The 12,929-nt window shown below is 41.3% G+C and overlaps 1 protein-coding gene across 1 annotated transcript; it reads right to left on the bottom strand.

The window, feature by feature from the left end:
- Nucleotides 1–6,920: 6,920 nt before the first annotated feature.
- Nucleotides 6,921–9,579, bottom strand: glulb (glutamate-ammonia ligase (glutamine synthase) b). The gene is made up of 7 exons (XM_012850224.3): nt 9,439–9,579; nt 8,750–8,932; nt 8,498–8,659; nt 8,270–8,416; nt 8,063–8,190; nt 7,793–7,992; nt 6,921–7,706 (listed from the first exon to the last, which is right to left on the bottom strand). Exons 2-7 carry the CDS (start codon nt 8,913–8,915, stop codon nt 7,388–7,390), a joined length of 1,122 nt encoding a protein of 373 aa, XP_012705678.1. The 5' UTR covers nt 8,916–8,932; nt 9,439–9,579; the 3' UTR covers nt 6,921–7,387.
- Nucleotides 9,580–12,929: the final 3,350 nt, after the last annotated feature.

Consider the following 12,929-nt stretch of genomic DNA (forward strand, 5'->3'; position numbering starts at 1 on the left):
AAAGCCATGCTCTCTCGTCTTCATCTTCCTCTTTGTCTGTGGACCTTGTTAAGATAAGTTCGACACTGGGGAGATAAAACCACCATGGGCCCACATAGGAGACCCACAAACATGCAGCGTTGGTCAGGCTAAGTAAAATCTGTTTTCTGTGAAACCAACATCAAAATCAAAGCAACAAAAACTTTCCTCAGCTTTTGCAGGAGAAAAGCTGATCTGGAAGTCGCCCTCTGCAAACTTTGCAGAGGCCCTCGCAGGAAGCCCAAGGAAACACTTCTGCCGTGCAGAGTTCCCCACGCTTGAAAAGCCGAGCACAGTCCATCAGAGCCTGGTTCCCAAAGGAGGATTTTTACCCTGAGAGCCACCCCCTTGCCACCCGAGCTTCATTCCCACTGGATGGCCCAAAGTCAACCAAACGGACACGGAGGCAGAGGTTTGGCAGAGAGTTGATAGGGAAAGCCAAGATGGGACTAATCATTTAAATTGGTTTACTGTTAACCGTTAGCGACCTTTGAAACAATGCTATGCTGATTTGTTTTGGGTGTGTTTTACGATTATGACAAACTTTATTTCCACAAGCATTTTGTACACCGATTGGACATGAATGTTTATGTTTTCCTGGCTACTCATTACAACAAAGTATAGCTTAAAAGTCTTTTTACTTAGTGCCATAAATACAGTTTGTTTTAAATGTAATGCCTGTTCACGTTAACTCCGCCATCGTCTGATGGCTACTGAACATGCTAGTAGCATTAGTGCAGCATTAAGAGGAAACATTAATGTTAATTTAAATGTGTTTTGTGTAATTTAAGATTAACTCATCAAGATAAATTAAAAACAGCCAGGAAGTCCCCCGACATGTCATTTCCTGTTGATTGGCCGCTATAGCGCCCTCTAGCTTTCTAAGTTACCAATTTCAGTCGGGATTAAGGTATGGTATCACCTGTTGGTTGGGTAATTTAACAGTGAAATCAATCACTCAATCACTGAATACCTAGTGTTAGATGAACAGACAGCCAGTATATAATTAATTCTTCATTAACCAGTTTGGCTCTGTGATCATTTATAGAACGGTGTGGCAGCATGAGTTGCTTTAGTTCTCTTTTAACCAGGAGGACACTTACTTTGGCATGGTTTTTACTGCTTTTAATTAACATTTTTTAACAGTTTTAACTGTTTTCAGTTAAGTGTTTTAGTAAATAGCGTTTTTTGATAATTTGCTGCTTTTTGTAAATAATTATTTCATTTATCTATTTATATGTGAAGTTATGGATGAGTGCAATATGTGTTAGTCCTGTAAAACCTTCTCTGCAAAGTACATTTCTCCTAAGGGAGACAAGTATAGTTTGACCGCTTCACATGGAGCTCATCAGTGGGTTGATCATCGTTTTACTTCTCTCTCATGTCTCCTATCTTATCAGTCAGCTGTGGTGCACGTGCAGCAGAATAGCTAAATTTAATAGGACATGCACACCAGCACAAAGAATGTCTTTATTTAAACATGACTACCTTTTTAGCTCAGTGAGAACGAAACTTAAACTGAAACTGGTTGTGTCCCATTACCCAAAATATTGTATTAGCAGTGCAAAGTTTCAGTGGCTGTTTTTGCATGAATGGTGCAGCTTTGTGACCTGTCCAGTGGCACGCAGTCTCTCGGCAACTGACTACTGCAGATATAGATATATATTACAAGCTTACAATATTACAACCTTGGAATACCACAAACAAATTGCAATCACAAAGAGGCCACAAGGAAAGCAGAAACAGCCAAATACCTGCAACGAGTAAGGCAAGCTCTAAGAAGTCGGCTCAATGGCAAGAACATGGTCTGGGTAATCAACAGCTATGCCTTGCCAGTAATCACATACCCTGCTGGGGTAATAAGTTGGTCAAAGGAGAAAATCCAAACCACTAATGTTAAGACATCCAGTATCCACAGGCTATATATTAAGTGCAAAGGAGGCAGAGGCCTTGTGAGCATCAGAGCCACCATTGAAGATGAAACATCCGAGCTCCAAGAAAATATCATGGCCCCAAGGAATGAAGCCCTCAGTGAATGTCTCAGACACTGGAAGCTGGAAGAAAAGGAACCGAAGGAACCATCGTGGGAGGAAAAAAAAAACCCTGCATGGGATGTACCACTGACAGATAGCTGAAGTGGCTGATATGACCAAATCCTACCAATGGCTAGAGAGGGCCGGGCTGAAGGACAGCACTGAAGCACTGATCATGGCAGCACAGGAACAGGCCTTGAGCACCAGAGCAATAGAGGCCCAGATCTACCATACCAGGGAAGATCCCAGGTGCAAACTATGCAAAGAGGCCACAGAAACCATCCAGCATCTCATAGCAGGGTGTAGGATTCTAGCAGGGAAAGAATACATGGAACACCATGACCAAGTGGCTGGTATAGTTGTTCAGAAACATCTGTTCAGAATACCAACCACCAAGGTGGTGGAGAATCACAGAGCTAAGATCCTGTGGGACTTCCAGATACTAACAGACAAAACCAACCGGATATTGTGATCATTGAGAAGCAGCAGAGGTCAGCCGTTGTGATTGATGTGGCCATCCCGAGTCATGGAAACATCAGGGAAAAAAAGTGTACGAGAAACTGGAGAAATACCAAGGGCTAAGGGAAGAACTGGAAAGAGTCTGGAAGGTGAAGACAACAGTAGTGGCCTAGGTCATCAGAGCACTCATGGCAGTAACCCCCACTCTGGAGAGGTGGCTGCAACAGATACCTGGAAAAACATCAGACCAGATTCTTCAAGAAACACTGAAGTAACCATTTTAGTAATAAATGGAGAAATTTGTGTCACACGCAAACTCTGGCATCAGCAAAATTTTTCTGCAGAGTGCTCACAGTGTGCACAGCGTAGAAGGGGACCAATGCACAGAACATCAAAACAGCAATAGGAAAAATTATTTGTGGCACAACTGAGAGAAAATGACGTTTTTTTGGAGCTCATGCCATACCTTTACTAAATTATTCCCTGGGTATTAAGCCATACCACCTGTATTAGGAATGACTTTGAGGTCAGGAATGAGTTCAATCCTTCAAGGTCAGAGGTTGTCATTGCAATCATGTCTGCCCCCGTCACACAACTGTTGCTTAAGACTGCTGATACTTTTACAGGATTGTTGGTGGTCTGAGCTCCATCCATGTTTGTTCTTTTAGCTTTTTAATCGTTTCTTTCTCACACCGCAGCTCTGCTTGTACAGCTGTGCGAGTTTCCGACTGTCACGCCAGGAACACTGCAACAGCTTTTTTTCTCCGTCTCCAAAAAACTACAAACAAGCGGAGGGGGGTTTGGGTTGTAGAGAGGAAGGGTGATGGGGGGCATTCACAGTCAGCATGCTGTCATCTGTGAAAGGAGTGATAAAAGAGCCCAAAAGGCCTCTGAAGCACAGGAGATAGCATGCATGTGATGAGATTAAGTCTAACATTGCAAGGATGAAGGTTCATCTGCTTTTTGAATTCAACCTATATGATTAACTGCAGACTTACTGGGATTGTAATATATCTGTATTTACAGGGATTGGGTTTTGCGGTGTTTGAGAAGTGAGATTATTTAGCCTTTAGGCAGGCTGTGCGATAAGACCTGACCTTTTTTTTTCTGTCCTGTTTTTTGTGAGTGTGTCCTAAATTTATTTTAAACCAACCTGTTGTTATATAAAACAGAATGGAGCCCAACCCACTCCTCTTTCACACATTCACTGCTTGAGCTTCGAACCGGGCTGCCATGGAAACGGGACTAAAGCCTTTCAAGGGTATGCCATCCAAAACCCCATCTATGCAAGTTATCCAACAGCATCAAAAATGTTCATACTGTTGGGAAAGACTCACAGTGAAACTCTAACACACCTCTGTAGAGACAGCACAATAAGGTTGGATAACACGGGAGGGACTTAGGAGGAGTTTGGCTGCCAATGCAATAGGATATCTAAAGGTCATGCAATTGCGCATTAGCTGTAACAATTCATTCGTGAGGAGGTGAAAAAAAACTTGATTGGATGTCATCCAGCTTGTAAGAATATCCACTGAAAGTATTAATTAACACACTTGTTTTTTTTTGTTTTGTTTTTCCACTGCATAAAATAAGGCCAATTCTCCTATCGACCTAAAGCATCGGCCTCATCACTGAGTTTGTCCTGAAGGACTCATGGTGGGTATGGGAACATTCCCTGAGCTTGACTGCTGGATTTGATTAAAGGAGACCAGCGCAGTGTAATTTGGGCTTCTTTTCCTTGGCAGTTAGCTCTGAGCCAAATTGAATTTGGTCTGGTCTAAACTCCTGTCAAATGCATTGCTGTACGTAAATTTTGGTGCACGCACTATGACTCCAGCTTATGTAAGGTCTGTCACGCAATGTCCAAAAGAACCCAGCGTGGAACTGCTTGAGATACAGTATGTAACACACAATATAACCTTTATAAAAAAAACAAAGAGAAGACACACTTTCTATACCATAGCCAGTGAAACCTTTTACAGGTTTAACCAAAGTGCTCCAGATTCTAAAAACAAAACAAACAAAAAACATACATTGGTTTTACTTTCGGTCATCCTTAGACTCTTTTAGTCTGGTGTGGTTATTCATAGTTCTGCTATCCGACTTAAACAGGAACACAGCCATTTACTAACCCTGACTTCAAAATGGCTGGTATGTGGCCTAAATAAGCAACACAAACACTTTACAGCCCATGCAAGTTAATGTGCTGATATCCAACTAAATACCTAAAATGAAGAAAAAAATTATTTAGCTTATTGCTTTAGCAGTATTGCAGTATTTATAATAGTTAGCTAAAATCTAAAACAAAACGAGGACAAAGATAATAGGTAACTACTAAATAATAATATATTAAACAGAAACAGGAAAACAAAACAAAAACCTTGTGTGCATTTTTTCTTAATTAATGAATGTTAGCATGCAAACACATACACCTGTCATGCATTTTAGCTGAATAAAGTCAAATGTGCAACAAGAAATGTCTAATTTCCCCTATTTTAAACAGCAAATCTGCCTCTGACTATATGGCAACCAGATCCTCTTTACTCTTTGTCTGACCTGCCAGGATAGACACAAAAACCAGAAGACAGAAAAAACGAACCCAAAAAAAACAATTGACGATTTAAATGTCTGGGTTTAACTATGACCAAGATGATCAGTTCACAAAGCATCAACATTTTATTGATAATTTAATAGCCAAATCCATACTAAATACTTAAACACACACCTACTTAAGGCCATTTTAGAATCTCCAAATAACCTGCAGGCGTTTAAACTGTAGGAGGAACAAGAAAAACCCAGAGAATATTCATACTCCACACACAAAGACCTCAGCTCAGCGTGGTACCAACCTTTCCACCATGCAGTCCTCACATGACAGTGTAATTCTGTATAAAATGGTGCCTTTTTTTATTTCCTTTATAACCACTTCTATGGTCAAAATGTAAACGTTGAACAAAGCTAGCACTCTTTTTTTTTTTTTTTACTACCTAAAAGGTAAAGAACCAATATTATCTTAAGTTTATCTTGTTTTCTGGTATGAATTAAAGTCATTGACTCTTCTTGAGATTTCTATCATCATGCCGCATCGTTTTACCATATTACCTTTTATTATGTCAACCCGTGGAAGAACTTTAATAAAGTCAGGCCGTTTAGTAAAAATGGTCACCCATTAGGTCTGATGAGGCTTCTTTTAGTCTCCCCTCAAACTGAAATTTTTTTTGCAGTATCTGAACCGAGGTTTGCTTAAAGCGACCCAAATTCTGAGCCAGCACCAGAAACCCCACATCTGGGTAGAACTACTTACCCAGAACCTTTTGCGTTGGATGTCACCACATTCCCTCTATACTGAATAAAACACAGCAGGGCTTCTTCCTGCTGTGCCACATTGATCCGCTCACCAGTCTTAAAAAGCAGGCTTATCAAGCCACCTACTGAAACGGCTCCTTCTAGGCAGACTAAGCTTAGTTACAGAATGCGTAATGTGTCACACTTTTCCATGAAAGGCTCAAACAATTATGGTGGCGGCATACTTTCTTTAAAGGTTCCCTCTGGTAAAAAGGTTCTGTGATGACAGGTGTACTGTCTTAGCATGGGAGTTTTCTTTTTTTTAAAAGGCCTTGAACTAAAATAAACTAACACACTGACAAGCCCTGTAAATTTAGGCTAAATTCCCAAATGATCAGAATAAATCAGAGAAAATAGATTGTAGATATGCTATCAGTGCTTGACAGAAATTAACTTAACAGATCAGCTGCTGTTCTAGATGACTGGACTTGCCTGGTCTGAAAGGAATTACTGAAACTAAATCTTCTGATGAATATTTTCTCTGATTGTGGCCAGTAAACCTGACTGGTGTGTTTTACTGCCTTACCTGTCTCAAGTCAGTGTACAAGGTTGGACTTTTTCATGCCAAGCCAAAAAAAAAACTACACAATATGGCATCGTTTCTGAGCTTTACAAACACATTTAGCCATTTTGTCTGTTGGTGCAGAACAAACAGGCCTCGTGTCTCCAGACAGTCGTCCCCATCCGTCTACTTTCCCTGGCCTCATCCTTATCAGCGCTTGTTTCAAGACAACATATCTGAACAAGGCACACACAGACACCATGCTTGGACTGACCAGCAGCAAAGTCATTTAGTTCTTCTGAAGTCAGTCTTTTACTACAGCCTTGAAGCATTTAGATTTACTAATGTCAGTTGTCAAATAAGTGCGGTCCAGTCCGTTTGGCCCCACTTAATCGAGACGATGCGTCTCTGTGCAGCTCACCTAAATGAAGCACTGTTTGCCAAACATTACAGCACATTTCTCTATAACACTGGTCACATTTTGGAGACTCAGCTGACGCTCTGCTCATGACAAACCGGCCTGTGTCGGACTGAAACTCCAGGAGAAAGCGTGCAGGCACAAGTCAAATGTAATAAAAAACATTAGTGATTTATTTTAGAGTCGATAACTGGTGAAAAAGACAGACAAAGCAAAAACATGTATCATTTACAAGCATATAAAAAAGGAAATTACTCCAACATGACCTTACCAAGATGTGACAAACAGTGACGGAGGTTTCAAGGTCACGAAAACATTCAAATGCCTTTTGGATCCTTTGGCTGAGTGTTAAGAGCTGAGGCTCTTCTAAAGTTTACTTTAGTACAAGACAGACAATAATGGTGCACATCTATAGAAACGATTACTTGATACTGTCACAATACCTACTGCTAATAGGAGGCAGTGTTTGCGTTAGCTGATGCACACAACTCAATGCAGGGATACTTCAACTACTTCATCTGTCAAGTATAAAAATCAAGAAGTGTTTCTATCGAGTCTCCACATAGACAAGACTAAATGCAGTATAAATAGGGACCCCTTCCAGTAGATGGCTCATTTGTTGTAGTCTGTGGGCTCGTCGCCTTCTTCTTTAAGCAAACAGGTGCGCACCAGCGCCTGCGTGACCATGTAAGGGTCGCAGTTGGCTGACGGCCGGCGGTCTTCGAAGTAGCCCTTCTTCTCGTGTCCCACCGAGCGCGGGATGCGGATGCTGGCTCCTCGGTTGGCCACCCCGGCCGAGAACTCATCGATGTTTGAGGTTTCATGGTGGCCGGTGAGTCGCCTGGCGTTGTCGAGTCCGCCTTTGGGATCGTACGCGCGGATGTGATACATGTGCCGCTTGGCCAGCCTCTCGATGGACTCCTCAATGACTCTGGAGAAACGGAGGTGTATGATTAGGGAACTAAATACTGGACATGTTGAAGGATATTGGCTAGAAAAGCGCAGGCCTGTCCTTACTTGAGTCCTCCCTCCTCACGCATCTCCTTTGTGCTGAAGTTGGTGTGGCAGCCAGCGCCGTTCCAGTTCCCTGAGATGGGTTTGGGGTCAAAAGACACCACCACGCCAAAGTCCTCGCAGACTCTGTGCAGGATGAAGCGAGCAACCCACAGGTGGTCCCCCATGTTGATGCCCTCACAGGGTCCGACCTGGAACTCCCACTGAAACGGCAGAATGGACGTCAACGTTTCGTATTACAACACTTTTATGTTTTTTTCGATGGAAAAGTACCTGGGCTGGCATGACTTCCGCATTTGTTCCGCAGATCTGAACCCCAGCGTACAGGCAGGCCCTGTAGTGGGCCTCCACTATATCCCGGCCATACGCCTTATCTGCTCCAACTCCACAATAATAAGGCCCTAAATGGTCAAAATAAGTCACGTTAGCTGTTCAAAGATGACATTGCAGCAATGGTAACGCCAAGGCTCCTACGCTCACCTTGTGGACCTGGGAAGCCATTGGAGGGCCAGCCAAAGGGATGTCCATCTGTACCAAGGATGGTGTACTCCTGCTCCATGCCAAACCATGGGTGGTTGTTTTCCACCATCCTCATGATCTGTTTGCAGCTCCGCCGCAAGTTGGTCTCTGAACAGCGTTATGAACAAAGTTAGCAGAAGCAAACAGAATACGACAGCTCTTCCTCCACTTGATATTCCATCAGCTCACCTGCTGGCTTGCGGTTGTACTTCAGAACCTCACAGAGGACCAGCTTGTTGGGGTCCTTTCTGAATGGGTCCCTGAACATGACCGCCGGGATCAGGTACATGTCGCTGTTGGAGCCCTCTGACTGGTACGTGCTGGAGCCGTCAAAATTCCACTCGGGAAGATCTAACGGAGGAAGGTGGAAGGAGATGAAAAACCTGCACCTAATGTCCGAGAGGAAACGTTCATCTGCGCGCTACTGGATGTCGATCTTACCGTCTATGGATTTCGGTTCAAAATCTAGAGTCCTGGTCTTGCATCGCAGTCCCTCTCCTGTTCCATCTATCCATATGTACATGGCCTGGACTTTTTCTCCCTGAGGGAGGCTCATGTAGTGCTGTTTAACAGCTTGGCTCAGCTTTGAACTTGCTGAGGTGGCCATCTTCCTGACCCAGTAACCTAGAGAGAGAGAAGAGGAACCATGACAGACTTCTCTGCTGATCTCTGCACATAAGCTGTTGCCCACAGAGCTGGAATCATTTCATTTTCATGAACAGTCCTCTTTTTTCACTTTAGTCCAGCCATCACTGTGCAATGTTAGGAGGAGATTCAGAAATAAAAAATACACTTCATCTGTCAAGAATAAATGACATTGTCATCATTTCATGAAGCGATTAAAAACATACATGTTTATTGCAACACTGGAGATTTTTTTTTTAACACTGATAGAAAATGTCTGAGAAGATGTTGGTTGTTCCATCACAGAGAACACAGCGGTCATCTGTAGTACACCTCTGATCAGAAATGACAACATCAGTGAGGAACTTTTCTAAGCACTCTTTGTTCTGATCTGAACAGCTGCTGACTGAGGGCTTATGGAGATAAGAAGAAAGTTGGCGACAGACAAAACAAATGACGTCGACAATCCCACAGAGAACGTTTGTTGAAAGCAAAGGCTCACCTACCTTATGTTAAGTGTAGAAAAATATCGAAAGATCAAAAGAGTGTCTTGCTCTGTGCTCGAAGTGTCTTCTTATATTGTTGTTCATTCCTGCTGCCCCCGCTGCTGCGGCCTTGCCTTTATATCCCTGCCGAGCATCTCCGCCGCTTCCTATTGGCCGGAGCAGAACGTGACCAGCCCGTGATGTGACGGAGGGATGGATGGAGGCTCGCGCTGTCTGTAGCAGCAGTGGAAACAAAGCCGAGACCCACCATCCCCCACCTAGACCAACACACAGGCTTTCAGCTTTCTCTGATTCACTAAAGTGTGGATAAAGACTCGGTCACCGAGAAGGCGCGATAAGCTGCATTTTAAATGAGGCACACTCGGTAGAAAAAAAGGTCTCGGTTTGAGAGAGAAAGACAACAAAGCGAGCGGTAAACAAGAAGTGCGCCCTCTAGTGTCTGATATTTGTAGTTGTTCAAAAGTTTTCTGGTGCGTTTTCAATCATATTTAATAATTCATATTTGATCACTTCATGTATTCAGAATACAATGCAAGTCCTGTTAATCTAAAGGCCTAATCTATAAATAAAGACACAATTATTGCAAAGATATAAGATTGCGATTAAGAGAATATGTAAAATATGTATCTTACTTAAAATGTAAACAATAAAACAAAATATTGATATTTGAACAATGAAATCATGTTTTTTTTTATTTCAAATTAAGCCTCAATATATTTATCGCTGAAATTTTCCAAATTATTAAATTAACATCTTACTTAAACTATTATCAATAAAAAGTATAGACATCTTTATAATAGCACAAAATTATAAAGTTCAACCCAAAAAATTGTTACTCAAATGTATAATATTGTAATATTATTTAATAATTATTTATTATGAAACTAAAGTTTCTTACTTCCACATATATAAACTTACTTACCCCTTTTGTAGTAAACAAGTATCCTACATATACATATCCCACTTAAAGTTTTAAAAATATATACGTTAATATCTCTCTTAAAACGTTAACAGTAACAGAGTAGTACATAATATTCCATTGTAAGTTGTTGATTTTACAAGCAGATCCCTCTCAAATCATGCTCATACTGTAACTATTTTGGTGTTTTTTTTTTTTTTTAATTGCCCGGTTGTTTTAGTTCTAATTTGTATGGTAAATGTTAATAATAAATTATAAAGCAAATCAAATAACCAACTTTGTATTTTTTTCTCGTTTATTTGTAAAACATTATCAATGTAGCTATCCATCAATTTTGCAAACCTGCGTATTATTGTTCAGTTTGGAGAGGCTGTGGAGCACCCAGGTTACCAGTCTATTAAGGAGCCACAGGAGAGACACAGTGCAAAAAAAAAAAAAAAAAATGCACACGTCTATGAGCAATTCAGTGAGGCCAATTAACCTTAAATACTTATTTTGCACTGTAGGAGGAAACTGCATGTTTTATCCATGCACACACAAGTTGAGCTTGCAAACTCAGCATAGAAATACCCCAGCTGAGACTTGAGCCTAGGACCTTATCGCTATGACGTTACTGGGAGAACCATGACACCACCATGGCACCCAGGTCATTACAGAGACTTTTACCAACTACGTGTGTTGATTCTAAAATAAATCAGTCAAATGAGAAGATCCTGGAGCAGTATAATTTTGACACCAACATATTTTACCATGTAGCTGGCATCTGAAATAGAAATATATAATAGATACCCCAAAATTTTTGTATGAAAAGCATACAAACTGATGTTCTTTAAAAAGGATTTTTAAAAATGTATTTAAAGTGTTTATTTCAGGATCTAATCGTTTAAGTGATTGTTTGAACCTTGTACCTGAGTTCATAAACCCACATTTATGACGTCCTTAAACCTTCTAAATGTAATCAGATTAATAAAATGAAACCCTTAAATTGAACAGGAATACGATTAATAGAGTTCATTGGGTCCTGGAGTACTGGGTGGCTCAGACTTGTTTGTGAGAAACAGGATGAAATGACAAACAGTAACTGGAGATGAAACATGGCTGAGGTCAGGGTTTGGTACCAGTAAACATGACACAAGTCCTCTCATATAAAGTTGCAACACCAGTGACCCAGTCAACTGGCAATTTTAGGGATGTTCTGAAGTAAACAAGAGTGATTCTTTGCCAATGGAAAAAAAAACATGTCAATGTTCTGGGGTGGTTTTCACTCATTTAAGTATTCATTAAATATGAGACGGCATTGTTGTAAACCACAGGTTTTCTTTGGTTTACCACAGGCTTGGTTTTCAAAGACAAGCTCCTTTCAGGTCCACAGTCTTTCATACATATATAGGGTCGGCCCAACGTGTTAATAAGTCTTCTCAACATTTTCTCAAATTACAACCACAAACCTCTGCATATTTTATTTGGATTTGATAACACACACGTGTGCACATAACTGTGGAGTGGAGACAAGTAATGCAAAGTTTTCCAAGATTTTTCCAAAATAACAATGTGAAAAATCTGCCATGCAATGACATTGAGTTCCCTTTACTCTGAAACACCACATGATAGCTCCCAGTAGAACCCTGTGCCTTCAGAAGCGACATTTTATCACATCTTTGTGTAATTTCATCTCAGTCTAAACCTAGTTGTTCTGTGAAGGTTTATTATCAAACATTATAGAGAACATGAAGACCAAGGAACACGTGGAGAAAGTTGTAGTCAGCCACTTAATTTGACAGACAAGGCAAAGAACACATCAGTCAGAAAACAAGCCAAGAGTTTTGTGGCAACTCTGAAGGAGCTGCAGAAATCCACAGCTCAGGTGGGAGAATTATAACTAATGGCTGCCAGCAAATCTGTTTTTTTATTGAAGGATTGCTAGAGGAAAACTAATGTTGAAAGAAGACCGAAGATGTCCCATTTAGCACTTGCCACAGGCACAGGCTATGTTGGGGACACAGCAAGCATGTTGTGCTCTGGTGAACCTTTAGCCAACATGTAAAGCTATACTGTATGATGGAAAATTCTACTGCTCACCTCCCTAAACACACCATCTTCAGGGACAGGGTAACTGGTTGGGGTTAATGGGAAAATGGATGGAGCTCTCAGCCAGACTGGAAAGGTGTGTGGTGTCCCTAATATCACTGTATATTTGCTCATGTTTGTCACAATCAAATATTTAAACCTGGAAAGTTAAATGTGAAGTCTACTGGCAGGAGGAAAACTGCTTTCTTACCTTCTAAGAATTTTACCTTGATCACCCCTTTGTCCTATTTCCATTTACCCAGAGCAGATCACTTTACGGCCCGTGGGCCACATCTGGTCCACTGACGTACATTAGCTTTCCTTCCCACATCGACCTGAGATTCCCTTGTTTCCCACTCTATGTGTTCTGCTCCACCCTGCAGTGTGGAAAGCCTGTACCTCCCACACCCTCAAATATGCACTTATAACCGCTGACTGACATTTTCTCACACTTATTTTTTTACTCCCCAGGGATTTTTGGATTGCATCCTTCTTTAAATTAGGG

The sequence above is a fragment of the Fundulus heteroclitus genome, chromosome 9, assembly GCF_011125445.2.
Source record: "Fundulus heteroclitus isolate FHET01 chromosome 9, MU-UCD_Fhet_4.1, whole genome shotgun sequence".
In the NCBI taxonomy this organism is placed as follows: domain Eukaryota; kingdom Metazoa; phylum Chordata; class Actinopteri; order Cyprinodontiformes; family Fundulidae; genus Fundulus; species Fundulus heteroclitus.